The sequence below is a fragment of the Phocoena phocoena genome, chromosome 14, assembly GCF_963924675.1.
Source record: "Phocoena phocoena chromosome 14, mPhoPho1.1, whole genome shotgun sequence".
Taxonomy (NCBI): domain Eukaryota; kingdom Metazoa; phylum Chordata; class Mammalia; order Artiodactyla; family Phocoenidae; genus Phocoena; species Phocoena phocoena.
In genome coordinates this window covers 58,675,139-58,693,810 of record NC_089232.1, presented here as the reverse complement: position 1 = coordinate 58,693,810, position 18,672 = coordinate 58,675,139, and the positions used below count along the sequence as shown (strand labels likewise).

General features: G+C 39.6%; 1 protein-coding gene across 1 annotated transcript in view; it reads right to left on the bottom strand.

Moving 5' to 3' along the window:
* Positions 1–10,724: 10,724 nt before the first annotated feature.
* CDKL4 (cyclin dependent kinase like 4) overlaps positions 10,725–18,672 on the bottom strand; it is a 31,101-nt gene continuing 23,153 nt past the window's right edge. Inside the window, 4 exon segments of the mRNA XM_065891302.1 lie at positions 10,725–10,826; positions 13,027–13,161; positions 15,419–15,475; positions 17,182–17,264. Of these exon segments, the coding sequence (XP_065747374.1) occupies positions 10,725–10,826; positions 13,027–13,161; positions 15,419–15,475; positions 17,182–17,264 (377 nt within the window).

Genomic DNA, 18,672 nt, shown 5'->3' with positions numbered 1-18,672 from the left:
TCAGATATCTTTGGTTTGCTTACAAAATGAAAGCCGGGCTCTTGCAAAGCAAGTGCACCCCCAGGACTTTGCATTTGCCTATAAGGAGCTAGCTCTCTGCAGCAGCCAGAAGGGAGAAAGGAGACCCCAGAGTAGATCAGGAAAGTGGAAGGACACAGGATGAGTTCCTTCTTTGTGAAGCAGATAAGAGTGTGATCCTTAGCTAGGTCATTACTCTGTCCACAGACTTGAGAAAAGGAGAGTAGAAGAGGACACAGTAAAAAGACAAGAGATCGATGACAGCCTTTTGTCCATGTCACTTCACAAAATATCTTAGCCGGAGGGATCCTTAAAAACGCTGAGCTTGACTACTCCTTATTACAGCCAGAGAGAGAAGGGAACACTTCAAAACAATGTAGTTAGTAGCAGATCTGGCTCTAGAACCCAAGGTATGTCCACCTCCCCCTGCTGCTTTGATGCATGTTCTTTGTAAGAAATGATGGCCAGAGATGGCACTGATAAAGTTTCAAAGTGGACAGGTTTGTTGCAGGCATATTTCCACCTCCATTTCTCACCCCTTGTGTTGCCCTTCACTCCCAATCCCTAAAGAAAGACCCCTTGCCCTCATGTTGCCTTCCAGCCACCCAAGAGTCCCACCTACCTTAGTCCACACCTCTATTTTCTCAACATTCTGATGACAAACAGCTCTTGTGAAAGCTATTCCTTTAAACAAATTCACACAAAAATTCTAACTGGTACTTTATCTCCCTAATAGCTTCTCAGTGGGGTTATTTTGGAACCCAGATGCATTTCTAAATGTTAACTATTTAAGGCAGAATGAGGAAGGGATTTTTATCTCTTCTAGGCCAGTCAGCCTGTAAGGTGGAATTAGTCATGGTTTTGCCCTATTTCAAGACATAAAGAGCTTGAGATGCAGGGAAAGGCAAGCTGGTAAGTAGCAGGGCAAAGGGGAAGAGGTCCTTTGCCCTAGATTAGAGGTACTGTGAGCTGTCCAGGTATTAACCCAGCAAAGCTCTCTGGAGTTTGGGGCAATAATAGCCCTCGGTTACACTTGCAATCTGGATTTGGGAACGGAGGAGGGGACTTCCAATAGATCCCTTGAAGCCAACTCATGGCTAAAAACCCATGATTTAGAGGGAACATTGATGGAGTCAATTCTGGTGAGGTTTTTTTTTTTTTCCCCCCAAAGGGGATTACATTGAAGAAATAAGAGAGTGTATGACATCCAATGAGATGTCAGTCTTTAAAACAAATATATCTTATAGATCTATTTGAATTCAATCTAAGATTACTTCCAAATTTAGTTTATATAAGATAGTGCTGGTGTTTTACAGGGGGTTCTTATATTAGAGAAAATTAAATTCAAGATGTTTTTCTCTGACCTGAAAATTACAGGTACTGGTAGTAGGAGATTAGCAAATCCAGGAGGAAGTTAATTGGATAATGGAGCCTGTCTTTGCCAGAGTAGAGTGGAGTGATGGGTATTTGGTAAAGGAAGAAACTGAAGACATAGGATAGGGATTCAAATCCAAGAAAAGTAGCTGTGTGGCTAGAGGGGAGGATAATGAGGAAAGAGGACGGGAGGAACGGTGGAAAGGAGATCTTCAGATGGGGACTGCTGCTGGACCAGTGACAAATACTGATTCTTCCTCTGCCTGGTGCCTCTGACAGTTCTCCCTCCTGTCCTTTTTCTTCTCAGTTTTAGTATTTCTCAAAGATTAAGCCTGACTTTCCTTCTCATTCACGGCACTTCCCCACTGCCTCAGGAATAAAAATTGTTTATACAACTTCAGTTGCCAGAATACAGAGATTAAATTAAGACTCGCGTCTCTAGCCTGGATCTCTTGCTTTTTCTCTAGTTGAGTTTCCTATAACTAATCATCCTGGGCTGTTTAACAAAACACAATATTAAATTTGTTTTGTGTATTCCCATATCTAAAATGCTTTTTCTTCAAAATTTAGTTGTACCTCCTCAGCCAACTCTCCTATCTCTGATGATTCCAACTCTTTAGGAAATCTCTTGGAGTCGTGGTCAGATTATTTCATGATGCTGGTGTTCGTGTCTTTAGGTTTTCTGGTGAGATTTTAATTTGTGCCTTTCTGGTTAAATCCCATTAAGCTCATTCTTCTTGGTGGCTACATATTCCACTGAGGGCTTTACTTCTGTTTCTTCCTAGTACTTGGTAGTGTTTGCTAGGCAATAAGCAGACATTTTAAATAGTGCCAATAAACTAAATTGTATACAAAGAAAAACTTGACATTTTTGTTTGCTGGAAGGTAAGATCCTTTCATGTTGGAAATGCAAGAGCCACCAAATGGAAGACAGGAGCTGTTGAATAGGATGAGTTCTCACACTTCTTTGGGAGGGAACATGGCAACGACTGTATTTTAAAAAACTCTATAGATTTATTTCAAGGGATCACATATTAACTGTAGAAGTAAATGTATTCAAAAGTTCTAGAAGGTATTAAAAATAATAATTGGTATTTACATAGCTCTTTATGTTACAAAGTAATTAACATAATTGTTTCAGTTAATACTTTTAACAACTTCAGGTGTTAAAATTCTCATTTTAGAGTTGAAGACACTGATTATCAAAGGTCAAGACCTATAAGTGGCAAAGCCATAATCACCTCTGGTTGGATGTCTTTGCAGTTAAAAGAGAAAGAGGGGAAATGTGGAAAGACAATGGCACCAGCTATCTTGAATAGTCAAAAGTGCTAGAGATCTTTGGTTATGAGGAGAAGCTCTTTCAGTGTGATTAGTCTTTCCCCTAAGAGCCAGAAGATGATCTAGGTGATGTCTAGTGAGTGGGAAGACGAGTGAAGTGCACTGCTTCAAAAACACCCATCAGGACCCACACTGACTGAGTGGTTATTTTTTGGGGGGGTGGGTGGCAAAAGGTAGAAAATGAGTATTCTGGCCTCCATCCAGTTGTCTAACATGGATGTGAATATTTTTCATGCAAAAAGAAGGAAATTTCCTCTTAAATCACTGTGAAGAAATCAAGCAGATTTCTAGCAAGAATTTCGTAGACTACAATGTCTGGACCATTTCTTCATTATGGTGCTTTAGATTTCCCACATGGGGTGGTTATACCTGCTTTATGAGAAGATGATTTCCCCCTTGGAAGTACAGCAGCCTTGACTAAGATAAATGAGATTCAAAGGTAGAGACCAACGGGTAACAGGGAAGAATGATTTTCAGAGTCCCTAGAGTATGTACTTAATTCTAGGTTAAATAACATCAGACCCCAAAACCATAATTTGAAAAGATACATGCACCTCTATGTTCACAGCAGCACTATTTACAATAGCCAAGACGTGGAAACAACGTAAATGTCCATTGACAGACGAATGGATAAAGAAGATGTGGTATAGGGGACTTCCCTGGTGGTCCAGTGGTTAAGAATCCCCCTTCCAATACAGGGGGTGCGGGTTCGATCCCTGCTTGGGAAACTAAGATCCCACTTGCCATGGGGTAACTAAGCCTGTGTGCTCTGGAGCCCACGCCACAACTAGGGAGAAGCCTGCGCGCCACAATGAAAGATCCCGCACGCTGCAATGAAAGATCCCGTGTGCCGCAATGCAAGATCCCACAAGCTGCAATGAAGACCCCGTGTGCCACAACTGAGACTCGATGCAGCCAAATAATAAAATAAAATTAAAAAAAGAATATATATTAGTGAATCACTTTGCTGTACAACAGAAATCAACACAACATTGTAAATCAAATATACTTCATTAAAATTAAAAAAAATAACATCAGACCTTATGCCTTAAAGTTTGCACAAAATTTGAGAGCATGTTTCTCCACTGCAATGGTATACAATTTAAAAACATACTCTTTCAGGTATCTATTGCTGCATAACAAATCCAACCTGAAAAGTAGTGGTTTAAAACCACTGACTTATTATTTTTAATAGTTGTGTAGGTTGACTGGGCTCAGCTGGGCAGTTATCCTGTTCTACCTGATGCTGGTTAGGGACACTCATTTGGTGACATTCAGCTGGTGGCTACACTAGAGTTGGAAGTTCCAGGAAGGCTTTACTCACATGGTTGGCCCCTTGGTGCTCCTCCAGCAGCCTCTTCTTCTCCACGTGGTATCTTATTACTTAGTAGTATCTAGCCCAAACATTTTTACAGCATGGACGCTGGCTTCCCCAGAGAGAGAAGGCAGAAGCTGCCAGGGCTTTCAAGGGCTAGGCCCAGAAATGGCACAGGGCATCTAAGGAAGGCACAGGTCACAAGACGAGGAGAGGGAGGGAGACTTCACCTCTTGATAAGAGGACTGGCAAAGTGTCACGGTAAAACTGACGTGGGTTGAAATTGTTGCAGTTACTGCTGGAAATAACTGGCCGCACTCTTTTTACATAAGTGCCATTAAAAATAATGAAAGCAGAAAGGTTAGTTCAAAAGAAAAATAAGAATTGAAGCATATTTAAATAGTGACCTCATTCATCATTTTACCAATTGTTTTTCTCTCATTTGATCATTAGTCTAAGTTTGGTCTTAAGCTTTTTTGTCTTTTTAAACCTACAACAGAAACTGTTGTGATAGCTTGGGCTTGAAGATTCAAGAACATTTCATATCTTGTAGTTTAAGTATTGTAAAGGGCCAGAGAAATATCTGAACTGCCTCAAAGTAAAGTTGTAAAGATGTTCTCAGAGATAACCATCTAGCCAGTCAGACTGGGAAAGATTTTGCTAGTTTTTCCATTTGTAAGATTTTGCTAGTTTTTCCATTTGTAAAATTCCCAGCCCCAGGCAAAAAAAGGAATAATCTGCCACATCAGCTGTTCAGAAATTCCAACTGATAGGAAATTAAATAACAAATTCTGGGATTTATATATGAAGATGACAGTTTTTCTCACTTGAATGCAAAGTAATAGACAATGGACTAATAGCTGAGTTGAACAGAAATTAGGAGACAGAAATAGTTCTAACTTTTATTAAAATAAGCTAAAGAACATATTCAGGTTAAGTTATATATTCAAACATAAAGTCACCTAAGTAGTTAATCCCATCCTTAGGTTTTCCAAACATCTTAAGAAAAATTCTAAAAGTATTATGTATATGTAACATAATACAGCTAAAACTGCTTTGTAGTGAATTGTTTCTAGGAGTATAAATTGCCATTATGCTAATTATCAGTGCTAATTGAAATATAGTTATAATTTCATGTGATTTGAAATGGACATGTTTTTATACAAATATGCTCTAAAATCTTAAGTAGACATACAACATCCTCAATATAACAATACTTAGAGATACAGTCAGTGACTAGTGTTCACAACAGAAAAGAAGAATTTTAACTTTATAAATAGAAGTCATTTATATTCCTGTTAAATAGGATAACCAATGCTTGGCTTGATTATAAGCTTTAAACAATAAGTTAAGTATAAGGTTGACTGAGCCTGCGTCCCTGTTGTTGAAATATATAAAAGATATAATTCAGATCTATTTGTAGAATTCCATTAAGTTATCACTTACTGAAACTACTAAAAGTTTTACTGAAGTTAGAAATGTACGGAATGTTCTTTGCCTTAATGGTTATCTTAAATTAGTATTTCATAGCATATGTCATTTCCAAGCTAATTAGAGTTAGATTAAAACAGCAAAGAGTGATTACATATTAGTCTGCATTTTGAAAGCATACCTGTTTGATTTACATTAATTAAAATCCAGTGATAATTAGCTTTAAAATCCACTTTCGTTTATAACATTTAACTTCTGTTACATGGTTGTCTGTAAACTGCTATTGACTTGATAGAACTAGCAGGGGGTGTTGTGTGTGTGTTTGTGTGAGTATGAAAGAAAGCAGGTGAGAGGGAGAGAGAGAGAGAGAGAGAGAGAGAATCTCCTTGCTCCTGGCTAGATCATAAACAGCAAAATTTATCTTGATATTGTTAAACAATCTCTAGAAAGCCTCTTCTAGTGGGAGATATGTCCAGGACGCAAACACCATGTGCTATAGAGAATCACAGAAGTTTAGAGCTGAAGGGGAGCCTAAAAAATCACCTCGTTTATCCACTCTCTTATTTTACAAATGAGAAAATGAAGGCAAAATAAAGTTACATGTTGTGACAAGGCTACACAGAGAGCTGCAAGCCAGGCCTAGAACCCAGTGGCCACTCGCAGACCAAATGATATTTCTATTATTCTCTAAACTACCACTCTTAAAGACTTTCAGACTTCCATTAAAATAAGAATGAAGTTGTTATCGATTCCAGTAGAAAACAAATACACACACATACCCAGAATATCACTTTAACTTGTGAGCGGCATTTTAGCTTTGTCTTAACTATGTGCATTAGAAATTGGCATATTTGTGATTTAGCTAATACTGGATACTGACACTTCAATTTTTTCAAGATTTTTTTTTTTTTTGGGGGGGTATGCAGGCCTCTCACTGTTGTGGCCGCTCCCGTTGGGGAGCACAGCCTCCGGACGCGCAGGCTCAGCGGCCATGGCTCACGGGCCCAGCCGCTCCGAGGCATGTGGGATCTTCCCGGACCAGGGCACGAACCCGTGTCCCCTGCATCGGCAGGCGGACTCTCAACCACTGCGCCACCAGGGAAGCCCCAATTTTTTCAAGATTTTACTGTTTGTAGAATTTTAGGATCATTCCTCTTCTGGTAGTATGTTTCAATTAAAAAAAAGATTTTTTTTCTTTCAGAGAATTCTGTACTGTTCAGGTTGTTCCAAAACCAGGATTGGAAATCCTGGTGGTGACAAATGACTAAGAAAGTGTCTTTTTGAAAAATTGCAATTCTGTGGCAAGTATGCTAAAGGACCATACAACATCTTCGGAATTGAAAATGTTTTCATCTTATTAAAAATAACATATTAATTTTCTTACGTCTTGTATTTTGGGGAACCTGCAAGAGCACTAAAGAACAGTGAGAGAGCTACCTGAGAAGAAGGACAATCTCCCTGATCACCTCTTCATTCCCTGTTTGGGAGCTTTGTTGGTACCCTTTACTCAATCATCTCCCTAATCCAAAGCATTCAACAGTTCCTCTTGAACACCGCTTTTTAATGATTCAGTCTAGTTAAAACAATCTTCAAAAAGTGACCCCTCAAGGGCTCCGTGATTGCAGCAAGTCAGAACAATCACATTCAGGTATCACCGGGACTGAAACAGAGACCAAAGACAGAGTCTGAGCAAATAGGCCTATGGGGCTGACACAAGCTGAATCAAATGTCCTTTCTACGGTGCACTTCCTTCCCCCCCACCCCCGAAGAAGCAGGAGTACTAAGAATAAGTAAGGTCTGCACTTTTAATTCTCTGTAAAGTGCTCTGTGAAAGAAAGGAAAAAAGAAAGAAAGAAGGGAGGGAGGGAGGGAGGGAGGAAAGGAAGGAAGGAGGAAAGAAAGAAAGAAAGAAAGAAAGAAAGAAAGAAAGAAAGAAAGAAAGAAGGGAGGGAGGGAGGGAAGGAAGGCAGGAAGGAAGGCAGGAAGGAGGAAAGAAAGAAAGAGAGAAAGAAAGAGAAAGCAAGCAAGCAGCTTAGAGATTCCCAGATACACGTGTGTGGGAAGTGTGAGGAAACCAGGGAGCCAAGAGGTCTCACTGAGGTGGAGAAAAGGAGTACTTAGGGGGCGTCACTCACCATGACAGTGTAGCATTTGGACAGCACCAGGAAAGAGCTCTATAAATAAATTAAAAAGCCTGGAAGCTGGCACGGGTGAGACAAGTCCCAGGTAAGCCAGAAACTGTGCAAGACTGTAAAAGGAAACGCATGGTTACAGAATCGCATGAGCCTCTGCACAGAGCCTGGGGCAAGCCTGTTTGCTGAGGATAACTTTTACAAAAGTCATTACTTAATTTGGGCACAAGTGCAACTCTCTTCCATGTGGCTGAGAAATGCGAGGGAATTTGTGAAGTACGGAGGTGAGAAATACGCGCTTCGAAAAGAGTCTCACTTTGAGACATGTGCCCCTGAGTGATACAGGCAGCTGTAGTGCTCCGGGGCCTGGGCCACCCAGGGAGACATAAGTATGCAAATGTCATCAGAAGATTCCTTTTCTTCAAGCTAATATGACAGCACCGGAACATTTTTCTAAGCATTAGATGCTTTCCCCTCTCCTCTCCTCAGTGATACCTAAACGATGGATTTGTCTAAGGAAAAAAATTGAGAGAAATGCTAGTTTGAATTGAGTCTTAAATGTAAGCAAAAATTAAGGGAAGACAGTCACCCTACCAACCCCTGTCCAAAACTCCACTGTTGTTTGAAGCACAGTTATAATATGGATAATGGAGTCTTGTGCTGTCTTCTTAATACCTGCATATACGTTTGTGTATGTGTGTATATATATATATATATATTTTACTGGGTTGGCCAAAAAGTTCCTTCTGGTTTTTTCGTAAGATGTTATGGAAAAACCCAAACAAACTTTTGGCCAACCCTATATATATATATATATATATATATAGTCTACATGTGTATATACATTTAGGAGAGCTGGAGCAGCATGCGTGGTTTGGCAATAAGAAGGCTTCAATGATAAAAGCACTATGAAAGCTAAAAAGAAATCTTTAATCAATGTTGTCTTTTATTTTTTTATTTCTCATTGTCCTTGCACCTTTGGTATCATCTTATTAAAAATGCAAGAAACATACAAATCTGAAGAGGCACATTCTGATAAAAAGATGAAAATAAAGAAGATCCTAGCAGCTTATATTCACACTGAGTACGTTAAATGGCTAAATAAGCCCACTTAAAATATCCTTCCAGTGAGCAAGAAACTATTGTTTAGATGCCATAATTCCTTAATAAAGAGATGCACCCTGGGCTTCCCTGGTGGCGCAGTGGTTGAGAGTCCGCCTGCCGATGCAGGGGACAACGGGTTCGTGTCTCGGTCCGGGAAGATCCCACATGCCGCGGAGCAGCTGGGCTCGTGAGCCATGGCCGCTGAGCCTGTGCGTATGGAGCCTGTGCTCCACAACGGGAGAGGCCACAACAGTGAGAGGCCCGTGTACCGCAAAAAAAAAAAAAAGAAAAAAGAGATGCACCCAAGTAACTGAATGAGATTCTCTGGAAGTTTACAGAGCCATATTTATATGTGCAACAGACTTTTAGAGATGAACGTAAGGTGGAACTGTGTTTTCTTAATAACAATTTATGCTTGGTGCCTTGGTGCCAAATACAAGGAATTTCTGGAATTATGCATAATTCACAAAATCTGACAATGTTCAGGTAAGCATGCCAAACCCAGGAGCAAAAAAATTTAATGAAATAATCTTAATATTTATTGATAAAGACATCACTATTTTGTGCCTTTATGCCAGACAGTGATGATAGACAGCCTCATGCTATTATTTTACATGAGTTCCTTGCTAGCAAACTAAATGTACTTTCAAACAGTCTGTATCATTTTTAGATGTCCAGGATAAAAGGCATCTTACTATGATGCTTCAAAATTTATAATTATAAACATATATTTACATATATGTATGTATGTATGTGTGTGTATGTGTCAAGTTTACTTGGGAAAATATTCCAACATAAATTCAGCTCACTTATTTTTTTTATTTTTAGTTTTTGCGGTACGCAGGCCTCTCACTGTTGTGGCCTCTCCCGTTGCAGAGCACAGGCTCCGGACGCGCAGGCTCAGTGGCCATGGCTCACGGGCCCAGCCGCTCCGCGGCATGTGGGATCTTCCCGGACTGGGGCACAAACCCGCGTCCCCTGCATCGGCAGGCGGACTCTCAACCACTGTGCCACCAGGGAAGCCCTCAGCTCACTTATTGAGGTGTTTTGTTTGTCTTTGTCTTTTTGGATAAGAGACACAAAATGAAGTTAATTGAATGATAATCTTCCTGCTCTCGTGTTTACAAACTTGACCTGAACATGATGCCCGAGTGTAGGGCTGCACAAGTTTATAGAGATTATGGATGCAAATGTTTGGAAGAGAGTGTTGACAATGCAGAAAATACACCCAGGAGGACAGGTTTAGGTACTGAGATGATTTAGTCAGGAGGAGAAAAGGATAAGGAACCACCATGATGCACCAAAGGAGAGCAATAGAGTCAGCAGTCAATTATCCTAGGGCATGATGTCACAAGGATGGTAATTCCTTGCAGTTCATCCACTATTTTCTATGTAAATGTATGGCATGTTCTCTAGCTAGCTTTAAAAATAGAATTGTCAATGTCTTATGAGACAGAGAAAGTAGAGTCTGCCCTGGAATTAAGGGATAAACCTAGATGACATTTCAAGGTTCCCTTACTACACCAATAAAAAAACACAAAATAAAACACCAGCATTACTCAACAGACCTGGTTACAATAAGAGTGAATTAAAATGCGGAAACATAATGCCATTCCTTACACAAACAACAGCTAGGCAAGCTATGTGATACTGCTCTAAGACAGTATGTGGTCAGCTGAAGCAAGATGATAAATGTAAATCTTTTTCATAAATCAAAGTATAAGCTCACAAATTCTCGATACACATTGCTTCAAGAGGGGCTGCTCTAATGAAATTGAAAATGTCTCCTCCATATGTGCAGGTTCAGACTTTGTAACATTTAAAGAAAATGTTCTAAAAGATAAAGTTGGCATGTAAAAAGCATGGGCAGAGGAATCAGTAATGATCAGAGCAAAACAATTCTAGAAAGCATCTTAATTTTCATATGGCTCATTTGCATTTGAAACACTGAGAATCCCTATTCCTCTGGTACAAAAATGTGTACCTATTAAATTACTTTCCACTTGAAAGAACTAAATGTTTGGAAGATGATCGAATTTTAACTGGAAGACTTGTTTTCTTCCATCAGGTGTGGGGGAGATGTGGCTCCCTGGTATGAGATGCAACAGTTGATTCTAATAGCAGAACAAGACAAAAATAGGAAAGTAAATTGAAAATAATTCCTATTGGTACAGTTTGATTTAAAGGTGATAAAACAAAAAGGATACACATGGTGCAAAGATGTCAAAAGACATCAATTTTTTAAATTAAATAGGGTTACTTTTTCCAAAAATTGTGATTCTCTGATACTTGAAAATTTGTTTCTATGATTTATTCTAGGATGCTCAGAGATGTACTATGATTTATTTCAATAAACTCATTTATGAGTATCTAGTCAGGGTTTAAAAGATAGATGTCCACCAGCTATTAAACAATAATTCTAAGAGTCTACATTCTACCCATCTCAAATTTTTAATTTTGGATATTAATTTTAGGATACTGGCAGAACAGCAAAGATTTAAAACCTCTTTACTATCAACTTTAAACAATATTTAGTCTTCGGGAAATTGCTGGTTATCCACTCAGAGACACAGAAACTAAGATCTAGGTAGAAATTTGAACTTACAAAGTGAAACCACACTATATGAAAAGATCTTTATGAATTTTTAGTTTATTTTCTGATACGGTAAAATGTCTAGGAAAGAGGTGTGTCCTCAGAAAGAAAACCAGAACTTGAAAGACATCCCTGTCTTTCTCTTGGCCTTGCTCTCTATGGACTTCACCTGGAGGAGGGAGGCTGCTAGGCATGGTCTCGTGGTGAGGGCTCTGGTGGGGCTAGCACATAGAGATGGACAGGATGCAGATGGCTAAGCACGGAGAACATGACATCGTCTTTGTAAATGACATTCTCTAGGTGCATGCTGCTCTTGGTGTTTCTTTTTTTTCTTCTGTGTCTTGGGTCTTTGGGAAGGCCTTCTGTAAAGTCCCTGATCTGTATCAGCTGGGCCACAAAGTATTAAAGGGTAGCACAGCTGTGAACTGGAGACTTAAAGGGAGAGCAGTATCCTCACCCACCTGGAGGTGAGCGTGGAGGAAAGTGGATTAGGGACCAAGATGCAGGATGGATCAGGGCCGCCATCCACCCTCCCAGGACAAAGCTGGGAAAGTTGGTGAGATGTTTTTGAGGGGACAGTGTTTTTACACAAAATTCACACTATTTCAAATTGCTGCCTCGGACTCATTTGAACAAACCCTAATTTTTTGGTTATTTAAGTAAACTCTATTGGGCTTAACTTGCAAACATGTAACTTGAACAGTTAAAGGTAAAATGACCTACGTAATACAAATTTGGATTTTTATTTTGGATAAAGATTTTGGATACATCTTTCTCTCCCAACAAACTTCTATTTTAACTATTGAAAGAGACCACTTTCTTCCTTTATGGTAAAGATGCTAATGAGAAGATAAATGAACAAAAAAGTAGATCAGAGGTGGAGGATTAAGCAAACGCAAAATGCGACAATTGTCAGTTTCTGAAAAATGGAAAATTACCATCTTGGCTTATTAATAAGCAATGTTCACCTACTTATTTATTTGGATAATATTTATTAAGTACCTTTGATGTAACAGATATTGTTTTAGGTGCTGGGGATACAGGTGAGGAGAAAAAAATCCAACCTCAAAGAAACCTACTTTCATGGAGTTTATGTTTTAACTTCAGAGTTTTGCAAGTAAATGGTAGTTGCCTAATAAGCTACAGAATCAGTGTTCGTCTTTATATTCACTGTATTATTCTACAACATTGGAACATTTTAGGACAGGATTTGGTTCTCAGATATCTGAGTTTCAGCTCTTTGTATCTGTCCAGAGCTTGTCCTTGGCTACCAGGAAAAGCCTAGGAAAGGCAGACTAAGGTGCCTGCCATGGATGAAAAGACAGAAGAGTCAAGTTTCCTTTACTGGGCATCTGGAGGCTACAGAAGGTACCGGGATTCTTCCATAATGCTGGTCAAATTCAGTTCTGCTGTAAGTGGGGCTTACTTGTTTGAAACTGTTGTGTTTTGGGTACATGACCTGGCAGGGGGGATATCGAATCAGTGTAAGAAAAGAATTGTGCAATAACTTAAGTGTATTTGGAATAAGATTTTGTGACAATCTGTATATTTTCATAGTTTTATGGTTTTATGACATCAATCACCAATATTTATTAGACAAGCAAATACAACTAAACCAGTGCAAAGAGAAGATCTTGGTGCCCGCCTAGTCTCACTTTGAAAGGTAGAGAAGGAAAATAAAGAATCATTTTTACAGCACTTTAACTTTTGAATGGAGGTACCTGCTGACATCTTCTGTTTCTTCCTTCATTACATGCTTTTCTTTTAATTTGGTCCTCTTGAAAAGAATCAAAGTAGGGGCTCTCCAGGAGTTGGGCACAAGTTAACCTGTCATCTGGATTCATCCTCAGACACTCCTATGGAAGACGGGAAGAGCAAAGAAGATATTAAAAGAGGACCCTGTTTTGTTACTGTGCCCAAAAACTCTGAATAATAATTTGGTAGAGCAAATACGAGTTTAGAAAATCTTCAAGTTTGTATATTATCCAGTACTTGGAACTTGTTAATAACTGGAATTGCTCTTCTTTTGCCCTTTCAAAGTCTTTTGAGGGTAGATTTGATGAACATTCAATGTCTCAAAGGGGGTAAATGTAGGTCAGGTGCGTTTCACCAATGACATTTCTTTATCACTTGTCAAAGCAAATAGTTTGTAGGGCTCCACAAAATGTGGTCCCTAGGCCAGCTACATCAGCATCACCTGGGAACTTGCTAGAAATACAAATTCTTTGGTCCAACCCCAGGCCTAACGAATCAAAAGCACTGGGGGTGGGGCCCAGCAATCTGTGTTTAACAAGCCTTCAGGGTAAATCTAATACCTGTTCAAGTTTGAGCCACCTGAGAATGGATTGGGCTTACAGGGCTTGACCTACCCTCCACCAACCCCTCGGGGGGTTTGCTAAACTGCAGGCGGGGCAGAACAACCTGTCCAGAACAAGGTTGGAGAATTAGACTTCCAGGACAGGGCCTGCAGAGTGCTGGGTTAGGGCAAGTCAGAGCAGTGAGACAGGTAGAAGGCAGGTGAGGTCCAGTGGAGCAGTGGTAAGGGCAGTCTGAGAGCTCAGAGGTGTCGGCCTCTGAGTCTCAGGGGTACTCATACTGAAGGAATCCAGCACCCTGGATAGCACCTGGGTAGTGACCAGCGCTAGCACAAAGGCTGGTCTACAAAGTTGACTCTAGGTCATCCAGATGGCTCTACTTTCTAGATCAGAAGAGTTTCAAACTAGGCTGTTTATCATAATCACCTAGGGAGAGGCTTAACGATACAAATTCCAAGGTCCTATTCATAGAGATTCTGCTTCTGTAAATCTGAGGTTATTTATTGGAATGTATATTTTTAAAAAGCTCATTCTGATGAGTAGTCATTCTGATCAGTGGTATGGAAGTCATTGCTATAAATATAACTTAATTGGTTGTTAAAGATAGATACTCATACTAGTATCTCCATCCCTATACCACTAAAGGCTTTCAGCGTCCACACTGAATGGAAGAGGCACACTTTCTAGCATGGCCTCAGTTGGTCAAGCATGAATTGCATACTGGTCATAGATGAGTTTCTTCTGCTTTTTATTAGAATTTGTCCTTTGTTTGACTATCTCTTTTGGCCCTGGTACAGGGGCTATATTTGGTGTCTGCATGGTTCTGATTCTGCCTGATCTTCTACTGATTTTTTTAAAAAGCAATTTAAAATTTTAGTTAATCCAGTGTATCCAAAATGTTATCAGTTCAACATGTAATATTTTTAAAACTATTAATGAAACATTTTATATTCTTTTTTAAAGTAATTTTCATAGAAATATAGTACGGCTCAATTCTAATCAGCCATATTTCAAGTGCTCAATAGTAACATGTAACTAGTTGCTACCATATTGGACAGCACAGTTCTTTTTATTTTTAAAATTTTTATTTTATTTATTTTTAACATCTTTATTGGAGTATAATTGCTTTACAATGGTGTGTTAGTTTCTGCTTTATAGCAAAGTGAATCAGCTATACATATACATATATCCCCATATCTCTTCCCTCTACAGCACAATTCGTTTTTTTTTTGTTGTTTTTTTTTTTGCGGTACACGGGCCTCTCACTGTTGTGGCCTCTCCCGCTGCGGAGCACAGGCTCCGGACGCGCAGGCTCAGCGGCCATGGCTCACAGGCCCAGCTGCTCCGCAGGCCCAGCTGCCCCGGACCGGGGCATGAACCCGTGTCCCCTGCATCGGCAGGCGGACTCTCAACCACTGTGCCACCAGGGAAGCCCTACAGCACAATTCTTGATCTTCAAATTTAAGGAGTACATTTATCCTCATAAATTTCCATAGTCTTGAATATACTGACTTAACAGTCAAATTTCGTAATGAATGCAGAAGTATGGTGGTCTTCATCATGGCAGACCTTAATTATACTCTTTCATCTTCTACTAATTTTAATGGATATGTTAGAAAGATTACTGTTTAAACCACTGATGTTCCTTTAACTGTAATTATTTTACAGTTCCTTAACTGTTTCAATGACTACATTTTTACCTTGGCATTATTTGCCCTACTGTCCACCCCCCCTAGAGTTACCAGCTTCAATCATTATGACTTGCAGTCAATAATGGTTATAATTGATGCTTAGGTACCTTCATGAAATTCAAAGCCACAGGATGCACATATGAGAACTTTTCTTCAAGAGTTTCCTAAAAAACAAAGTAAAGCATTTCAATGTTACCTAACAACAAAGTAATGGATATTTTAAATATATTAGCATTAAGAATACTTTGGAGAAAGACCCCCTAGTAGGTTAGATTTTGAAGATTTTTTAAATTCATATTTTTACATAATTTTACACTACTGTATAGTGTAATGGGAAAAATTGAAGCTATTAACTTCAGTGTTTTGCAATTAGTGTTTGGTAAATGTTTGTGCTAAATGTCCCCTTCTGAAATCCTACAACAGTACCCTAATATCTACTTATAGGGATGCCTTATCTACTTACAGAAATGCTTTGAGCATTAATGAAAATACACTGAGCTGCATAATTAAGAGCACTATGGAAAGCAACAGAATGATAAACACAAAATTCAGAATAGTAAGGGGGGAAGAGAATGGGATTGAGGAAGAGTACATGGGGAGCGAGAAGCTTCCAAGTCAATGGCAATATTCTCCTTCCTTAACTAGGCAGCAGGTACATGTGAATTTGTTGTATTTTAGTCTTTAAATCAAACATGTTATATAAATAATCTTTTGTAATTCAACCTCTAGACTTGTAATTCAACTTTTAACCTCTTATTGTATTTGTTAAAAGCCTTAACAAATATACTAAAAAAGAAATCCAGTACATAAATCAAGGTATTATACGAAATAAATTTAAGATGAACAGGGTGTTTAGAGAAGTTGGGACCACCTGAATCTGATGGTTCACAGGTGCCATAAATCATGACCTGGCTTTGCAGACTCGCCCCACCTCCAGCACAGCTGGAGCGTGGCACAGGCTTCCCCTGACAGTCCTTTCATTCTACAGGCAGAATCTAGATCATACAGGGTTTTAAAGATCATAGCCCAAACTTAGGTAACACAGACAGGAAATCAATGACTACAGAGAGTAAGAGGGTCAAGTAGTCATTGGTAGGTTCCCACAAAAAGGCAAAGACCACACAAAGAGTGTAGAGGTGATCATTGTGGTTTGCAGTTTTGATTTGGATACAATGAGGATCATTTTGTGGAATGACCTTCCATGTGGCAATATATGTTGTGAAAAAATAGTTTCTATTGATTTGAGCTTTGTTTCAGAAGCTGAAGAAAATAGAGAATGCATTTTTTTTTCAAAATAGAGACAACTATGATAAGTACTGTTTATGAGAAAATAATTATTTCAGGGCAAGGTACCAGAGTGTTTTGATTAAAAGTATCACGGGGGCTTCCCTGGTGGTGCAGTGGTTGAGAGACTGCCTGCCGATGCAGGGGACACGGGTTCGTGCCCTGGTCTGGGAAGATCCCACATGCCGCGGAGCAGCTGGGCCCGTCAGCCATGGCCGCTGAGCCTGTGTGTCCGGAGCCTGTGCTCCGCAACGGGAGCGGCCACAACAGTGAGAAGCCCGCGTACCACACACACACAAAAAATAATAATAAAAAAAAATAAAAGGATCACGGTATTTATGAAGGAACTAAGCATACTTTCACTTCCAAATTTAAAATTGAATTAATCTTTGAATACATAGGGCAAGTAAACTTTTAAAGCATTCTCCTGGCTCATTTTATGTAGTTTTTACATAGTTTTTTTGACCTGTGTCAGCGTGTCGTAAGGAAAACAGGAGCCCAAAGCACAAACATTAAAGAAGAAACAAGTACCCCTTTAAAGAAAGTAGCAACACAAATAACAAAACACCAGAATCGAGCAATTTACCATATCTTCTGGTTCAGGAATACTGATGCCATGGAAAAATTGGTTACTTTTAAAGATAGATTGATGTCTTGGGATTAGTTTTCCTGTTAAATACAAACCACATAACTCATGAAAAATTTACTAAAATTAACATAATCCTTAAATGGTTAACTTCTGAGGTCCAGATGTGAAAGAAATACTGAGCCTGATCATTCCCTCCAGATTTGGGTGGAATGGGTCATTGCAAAAACATACCTTCCCAGGTAAGGTCAATGCTCCCAAGGAACTCTCTTTGCCACACATGGTTTGGTCTGCCATTCAGCTGCCACCAAAAGAGGAGGTAAGCAAGTGGTCTGGAGGGCTTTACACATATGATCCCATTTAATCTCATAACCATCTCACAATCATTGCTATTTTTCATTTATACTGTCCCAGTCAGAGAATGAGGCTCAGAGGTTTGATCAGCTGTCTAAAGTCACACGCTCATTAGGTGACAGACCCAGGATTCAGACTCATTCTAACATCTGCCTAATGTAAATTTCCACAACCTTGTAGGAAATCAATTAAACAGCATAAGCTTAAGGTGTGGCCTGTAGTGATACTCTACCCCACACTTTTCATGCTGCGGAATTCTCCAGCAGAATGTGTTGGGACCACACAGGGAATTGCATCAGACCAGACAGCAGTAGTTCCCTTGCCCAGCAGCCATGCTGCCAGGAAAGCCTATGGGAAGGGATTAATAAACACCCATCACTTTGTTTGCATCCATGCTGCTGGCGTAAAGCTGCAGCTGATCTTTTGGGTTATGTTCTCTTCCAACCAGGTGGAAGTAGACAAGTGCTGAGGACGCTGCATTGTGATGAAAGCTCATGAAAGAGCATTTGCGTCCATTCTTATTCTGCACTTAACTAGTTGTAGGACTTTAGGCCACTCATGGAAGCTCCCAGAGCCTCAGTTTCCTCATTGGTAAAACCAGGCCCAATGAAAAATGTTATAATGTCCTTAATGGGCTTTTCTTAAGACTGAAAGAGATGGTGTGTGTGAAAGTAATTTGTAAATTCTTAAGTATAAAGAAGCAGATTTGAGGAGTGGCAACAGAGGCTGTATAGCCTGCAAAACCTAAAATATTTACCATTTGGCCCTTTATAGAAAAAGTTTGCTGACCCCTGTGCTAGAGGAAAGGGGAAAATTCCTCTTTTACAGAGGATAGAAAGTGCATTTGAGTAAATATCTTTAGAGTAAGCTCTATGCAGCTGACTCATATCCTTAGCCCTATCTTAGGCTGATAAGGTAAGTAAATGTATAGTTTATTCCATGGCTAATTGACTTGACTTGGAAAGGCATGGTCTCACTGACAGAAGTTATGGCTCTACACATTGAGAAAAGGGTTGGGCTTTGGCTACAACCCAGAACAGCCATCCTGAGTAGCACTTTGGAGAAGAAAGAAAGGTCTTATTGTTCATTACAGTGACATACCACTACTATAACACTTTAGCAACTCTGTAAGCCATA